Here is a 6,837-nt window from a genome sequence, read left to right on the forward strand (position 1 = left end):
AGCGGAGCCAGGCGGGGGGCAAGCCTCCTGGCTGGGCTGACTCACAGCCCGCATGGACAGGGCCCTGGTGGAAGCAGCAGGTTGCGGGAATCCCCTCCCAGGCCCGTGACCCTCGTTCCGCAGGCAGAGCCCGAGCCACGCTGCCCACCTGACGAAGCTGTCGGGCAGCAGGTCGGCGCCGACACCCAGCGCATCCAGCACATCGCTCCGTATCTGCAGCAGCAGCTCGGTGTCGGTGGCGTAGCTCTCGGGCAGGGGGTCCCGGCCTTTGTCCGTCCGGAACTTCAGGAGCACTGCGGGGAGGAGAGCGCGTCCGAGTCCCACCGCCGCGGACAGCGCTGACGGGAGGGCTCCAGGGACCGGGGACCCTGGGCCTCAGCCCCACCTTCCACAGACCCCAGAGACATAACTGGCCACCTTAGGCCACCCTGGCACTGCCCCTTCCTGAAGCGCAGCCTCAGGGTCCGGCTCATGTCTGTTCATTCCCAGCCTCTGCTGGGAGGTGCAGGACAGGGGCCGTCAGGTCAGTGGGCAGCCAAGCCGCGGGGTCAGACCGAAAGCTGCCTCCTTTGCTCTGGGCGCCTCCTAGCATGGATCAGACAAGGCCCCTGTTTACCTGGGCCATTTGCCTGGCAGCTAAGGAGGAGGGCGGCTGGCACCAAGAAGACCCTCCCCAGCCACATCTGAGGAGCCTGGGGGGCTGCTGGGAAAGTGGCCAAGAGGCCCCGTGTGCCTGCAGAGGGTAGTGACCAGGCGCGGAGGAGCCGCAGCTTTAGGAGCGTCAGCACTCCCCCGCCTACATCCAGCCGCTGTGGCGGGGGGGGAACCCTTCATGAAGCTGGCCTCCCGACCCCTGCCCAGTCCACGGGCCACATCTCTAAGCAGCTGAGGGGGCTGCAGCTCGGCTCCGGCAACGGGAGGCATCAAGGGGAACGTTTCAGCTCTGGAGGGATGTCAGAGTCAAAAGGCAGCACTGGCAGGGGCTTGTGACCCAAGACAGCAGCAAACCATCCCTGTGAGGAGACAGGAATGGAGCCCAAGACACTGGGAAATTCCCCAACTCGTACCCGGCCCCTCCCAGCCACCTCTCTGGGGCAGGAAGCAGCAGGAGGCACTGGCAGCTGCAGCGGAGGCTCAGGATGGGGCGGAAGGGCTTGGCCAAGAGCAGTAGCTCTGAACCCACTGCGAGCTCGGGGAGCAGAGGGCTGCATGGCACGGGCAGGTCTCTGAGGGCTGACAAAGCCCCAGCCCTGGAGAGGAAGTGGGTTCTAGTCTGGGCACTGGCACTCGTCATGGGTAAGCCCCACCTGGGGCTGCGGCTTCGCCGAGCCTGCGGCCACACGAGCCCTGATATTGGAGCAGGCGCCACGGAGGGAGAGGGCAGCGAGCAAAGCGCACGTTGGGGCCAGCCGAACCCCTGGCTGGCGGGGCACTTCCGCTCGGAGAGCGCGGCTGTTTCCACAGGCGCTAGGTATTTTTAGCTCACCACCACCCTGGTAAACTCGCCCCAACCTCAACACGAGCAAATCAAAGCCAGCTCCTGCCACAGGAAGTGCCCGTGCTGAGAGTGGGGGAGCGCCGGTTGGGAGCATCAGCCGGCAGAGACTGCAGCAGATGCTCTCTGGGGCAAATCCCCACCCCAGTACCCGCCTCACCCTGTGAATGTATTAGGGCAAAGCAGCTGCTGTTGGCTAAGGCTGGGAACTGCCCCTCCAAGAGCTCTGGGCCTTTTCCACCCAGGACAGGCCAGCAAACAAAGCAAAGGACAGACACATGGATGCCTAAGAGCAAAGCCGCGTGCTTTCCGGCAGGCGGGTTCCATAGCCGCTGCCCCTTCGCTCCCCCCAAACCCCACGCGGGCAAAAGCATTGCTCACCTTGGAGCAGGAAATAGTCCAGGGCAGTGCGCTTGAGTGCGGCCGTGGCCTTCTCGCTGCTCCAGTCGATCGCCAGTGCCTCCTTCAGCTGGCAGAAAACCACGCGCTGCGGAAGGAAAGCCAGAGAGAGACTCAGAGAGCAACATGGCAGACTTCACCCCCTCCCAATGGGACTCCCGCAACGTACTGGGCTGGGTCCTCTGCTGGGGGTGACCAGTACAGCCCCACATGCTGGGACCGACCCCTGGGGCTCAGAGCCTGACCCCCGTACTCTCAGCCCTGATGGCATCTCCTCCCCTCCTTGCTCCTGCCCAGGCTACGGCAGCAAAAGCTTTTACACCCCTGCAGACGCCGGTCCCCTCCCACTGTAGGGCTGCTGGGGAAGGTGGCTACGCTCTGCCCAGCTCATGCTGCATGGCCGGTGAGAACAAAGGTGCCATCTTCTCCCCTCCGTGAATGCCACGCACATGATGCTGCCTGCTAGCGCTGGCCCATAGCCGCAGGGACGCCCTCTGGGCCCCCCTTGGCTCAGCGTCTGCTTCACGGGCCAGCCTGGCCATACCATCCCTCGTGCTCTGTGTGCGGCAGCCAAAGATGCGTCTGGGGCTGCATCACAAGTGCAGAGGGGGCTGCCTCTCACGGCAGCCTCTGCCAGGAAGCTGGAGGATGAGGCCGAGGCTGCAGAGCCAGGCGGCCAGTGTGGGGGACTGAGCCCAGACCCAGAACCCAACAGGGACAAGTGCCCAAGGGCAGGAGGCTCTCGGAGCGAAGTGGGTGGATGGCTGCAGGCTAGCACTCTGTCCTCACATGCCCACGGGTAATGCAGTGGCAGCACTGAGGACGGTGCTCCAGAGCTGGTGCAGGTCTGGGCGGGCTCCTGTGGTGCTGAGCACCGTGTTCAGCCTCCTCCTGCCACTGCCCCGAGCCGTGGGGAGCAAGAGCAGGGATTAGCTCATCGCGGCCGGCCGCGGGGAGCACAATGAGTCACTTTCCCCGGTCCCTCGGGCTGGCTCCTCCCTCCCTCTCCGGCTCTCGCGCCTTTGCACAGGGGCCTTGTCTCTGGCATCCTGTGGTGGCGCGGAGCCAGGCAAGGTTGTGCCCTTGGGCTCCAGCCCGTGGAGAGCGCACGGATGATTCACCTCCTCAGGTGGCGGCAGGGACCCTGCAGGACGGGGCTGTCTGCGATGGCTGCGCCCTAGGCCTGCTCCCACGTTCTGAGATCAGCTGCAACCACTACAGGAGCCCCCAGCCCCTCCCCGTGGTGGTTAGGGAGCATGCTTTGGAATAGCAGCCATGACCGTGAGCTGGGGTTGTCCATGTGGTCACTCAGGCAGCGCCAAATCAGGGCCTGTGCCCTGCCACCGGCTCCCTCAGGGCTCAATCCTATGCACAACCCATGCCTCGAGGAGAGGAGAGGGGAGGGATCAGGTGCTTTGGACTTCTGAGCTGCCAGGACAGTCCTGCTGGAGCTCTAGCACAATGCACCAGCTAGGGATCTGCACCTGGCCTCCCACCCTAGCCCGCAGCCATTACGAAGGGCCCCCCTGCCTCCTCTCCTCACGCCTCTCACAGGTCCTCATATACAAGCAGCCCCCGAGCCCCTCTGTGTGGCATGGAACTGCCCCCCAACCCGCCAGTATCACAGAAAGATCTGGACATGCGGGAGGAGAAGCATAGGTGTTTGGGGGCCACAACACTGCTGGGTGCCGAGACCATTCGACACCCCCCAGGGACAGCACAGGGAGCGGCCTGCTCTGCTCAGCCTAGCCCAGCCGTTCCCTCGAGTTCCCGTCCCAGGCACTGGCCTGCCGGGGACTCTGTAGGAATTCGCCGCATCCTAAACCTGAGCCCAGCCCCATCGGGGGAGGACGGCAGCTGGGGAATATTCCCATACCTTCCGATCCAGCCCCGCGTGGGCCCGGCCGGAAGCAAGGGGCTGAGGAGAGGCGCACAAAGGCCCTTAATCTGCTGGCTCAGCCTGCATTCTCCTCATAGCCAGATAAAGCGGAGGGGATTTCCATGCTCAGGCCCCAAGGCCCGGACTGCCCTGCTAAGCTTCCAGCTGTGGGACCTGCACAATGCCAGGGCCTGGAGGCATTTACATGTGAAAGGCTCTGCTCCCTCGTCTTCCCCAGAAGACATGGGAACCTTTCACGCCCAGGTCACAAGCCAGACGCACGGGGGCTCCCCTATCAGCTGACAGCAGCAACAATGCAGCTTTTATGCCCTCCTGTTTGGGTGTGGAGCACGGGGCCAGCTGACACGCTCGCTGTGCTGTCCAGGCAAGGCAGCATAACCCCCGCCTGGGCAGCTGCACGCGCAGGAAGGTGCCTTAGACCAGCACAACCACAACCACGCCAGGAGAAGAACAGGGCATCCTGCTGGAACCACATCCACCAGCTCCCGAGATGGCCCCCAGCCAAGGCAGTTGCAAGGAGACACTCCATGTGTGCCCCAAGCCCTCGTGTCTCTAAGGAGGAATCACTCCGTTGGGCGGCAGGGGCCACGCTCTAGCACACGCGAACACTGAGACCCCCCCCACAACCGAGCAGGCAGGTCTGTTGGCTCACCCCTGGCTCTTCCACGCACCTTTTTCACCATGGTGGTCTCAGAAGAGTCCAGCTTGACTTTCTTGGCATCCGGCCCATCTTCCACCCCCGGGCTGACTTTGGCGACCTTGGTCTTCTCCCTGCAGAGTGATGGAAAGGAGGTTTAACAGCATGGTTCCCTGGGAGGTGCTGGGGCCTGTTACGATGACCCATGGACCCTTATGAATCATGTGGGCCAGGCCCCAGAGCCCAAGCCCTGCAGCTCCCCACAGAGTCCACAGTAGCCGGGTCCCTTTTCTCGGCACGCAAAGGCTGCTGTGGGGGACGCAAGTCAGCTCAAAGCAGAAGCCTGGAGCAGAGAACCCAGGAGGGTGCGGCCTGGGAGAACAGGGGGACTGGCAAGCCTCTCTCAACGTAGCCAGTATTACCGAACACACAAGTGCCCCACGGGACCTTTCTGTTGCTGGGCAGGGGAAAGCAGCTCCACGGCTTCAGGTCTCAATACCTCGATGTGCTGGGATGGCCCACAAGGCCAGGACCCTGGCAGGCAGGACTCCAATCCCAGGGATCAAACCAGAGCAGCCTGCCTGGCAGCATTCGCACTTACTCCACAAACTCGTGCTCCCCCAGGTTGGCGAACATGTAGCCGTGGTAACCGAAGATGTCACCAGTGAAGAACTTGATGCTGTTCTTGTGGCAGATCTGGTCGACCTTCACCATGACGTCCCGGGAGCAGCACGTCAGGCAGACCTGGGAGGCAGCGATAGTCAGCCCCTGCTGCTGACAGGCCCGGAGGCAGAACACCACTAAACCTCGTGGCTGCCCCCAGCATCCATCTGCGCTGCACCAGGGCACAAAACCATAGAATAGAACCGTAGAAAACAAGGGTTGAAGGGACCTCAGGAGGTCGCGTCTCATCCAACCCCCTGCTCCAAGCAGTGCCAGCCCCAACTACAAGGCTTTGTCGAGCTGGGCCTCCAAGGATGGAGACTCCACCACCTCTCTGGGGAGCCTGTCCCAGTGCTTCACCACCCTCCTCCTAATATCCAACCTCAACTTCCCTTGCTGCAACTTAAGCCCATTGCTCCTTGTCCTGTTACCTGCCCCCACTGAGAACAGTCCAGCTCCCTCCTGTGCAGCCCCCCTGCAGGGAGCTGAAGGCTGCTATTCAATCTCCCCTCAGTCTTCTCTTCTCCATAATAAATCAGCCCATTTCCCTCAGCCTCTCCTCACCAGTCATGTCCCCCAGCCCCACAACCGTTTTCACTGCCCTCTGATGGACTCTCTCCAATGTGTCCACATCCTTTCTGTAGTGGAGGCCACAGCTGGACACAGGACTCCAGATGTGGCCTCTCCCGTGCTGAACAGAGGGGAAGAATCGCTTCCCTCCATCTGCTGGCACTGCTCCTACCAACGCAGCCCAGGATGCCGGTAGCCTTCTTGGTGACAAGGGCACACTGCTGGTTCCTGTTCAGCTTCTTGTCCCATCACCCCCAGATCTTTTTCTGCACAGCTGCTACTTAGGCGGTCAGGCCCCAGCCTAAGCCAGGCCCCAGAGCTCAAGCTCTGCAGCTCGTCGTGAAGTCCACAGTAGCCAGGTCCCTTTCCTGGGCACACAAAGGCTGCTGTGTGGGACGCAGGCCAGCTTAAAGCAGAGGCCTGGTGCAAAGCCCCCAAACCATTTTCGTTGCCTCTACCTTCTCTCTCTGCCTGGGCGCTGGGGCACAACAACAACCCACGTGCACAGGGACAACACGCGATGCTCCACTTGGCCATCCCTGCTGGGCCGTGCCAAGCCGTGCTAAGCCACATCAGAAGTCTGGGGGCTTCCCCCAAGGCTCTGCAGAGAGGCGAGGCCACAGAGCACGGCTTCCCATCACCAAAGGCTCTCACTGGAAGCAGCAGCAACACCTGCCATGTCACTGGCGCCCGGGGCCGGCTGCATGGGGAAACCCACGTCCCCCAGGCAAGGACGCCAGCATCACAGCTGCCCCCGTGCCCAGCACTTACAGCATCGAACTGGGTGAAGAAGTCCTCCGGCTTGCTCTCCACGCCCTTGGGGTCGGCCTTCACATCGACCATGGGGTTGAGGTTCTGAGCCCGCTCCAGGGAGGCCTCGGCACGGTTCCGGCCCAGCGAGCCCACGGGGATCAGAAACTGGGCTCTCGTGTCCTCCTGACGCACCTGGCGGGGGTGGGGACGACATTCATGAGCCCCACACCCGTCAGCTCTGCGCGGGGGAAGGCAAGGCTGCAGCAGAACAGCTCCAGCGCCTGCGTGGCACCGTGCTCACCCCAGAAGGGCGAAAGGCTCGTTCAGGAGTAGCAGGAAGGGTTCAAATCCCCTTCAGCGGCCTCCGAGTCCGAGGGGTCACCGAGCCGGCAGCGGGCCCCAGCAGAGGCCGCCACCCCC

At 62.9% G+C, this 6,837-nt stretch overlaps 1 protein-coding gene across 1 annotated transcript in view; it reads right to left on the reverse strand.

The window, feature by feature from the left end:
- Window positions 1-6,739, reverse strand: part of SAE1 (SUMO1 activating enzyme subunit 1) — an 8,887-nt gene extending 2,148 nt beyond the window's left edge. Inside the window, exons 1-6 of the mRNA XM_025213092.1 lie at window positions 6,719-6,739; window positions 6,436-6,609; window positions 5,033-5,175; window positions 4,466-4,565; window positions 1,877-1,982; window positions 149-293 (exon numbers count right to left, since the gene is read on the reverse strand). Of these exons, the coding sequence (XP_025068877.1) occupies window positions 149-293; window positions 1,877-1,982; window positions 4,466-4,565; window positions 5,033-5,175; window positions 6,436-6,507 (566 nt within the window). The 5' untranslated portion in view covers window positions 6,508-6,609; window positions 6,719-6,739. The remainder of the gene's footprint in view (window positions 1-148; window positions 294-1,876; window positions 1,983-4,465; window positions 4,566-5,032; window positions 5,176-6,435; window positions 6,610-6,718) is intronic.
- Window positions 6,740-6,837: the final 98 nt, after the last annotated feature.

Source organism: Alligator sinensis, unplaced genomic scaffold, assembly GCF_000455745.1.
Source record: "Alligator sinensis unplaced genomic scaffold, ASM45574v1 scaffold1667_1, whole genome shotgun sequence".
NCBI classification, from domain to species: Eukaryota; Metazoa; Chordata; order Crocodylia; family Alligatoridae; genus Alligator; species Alligator sinensis.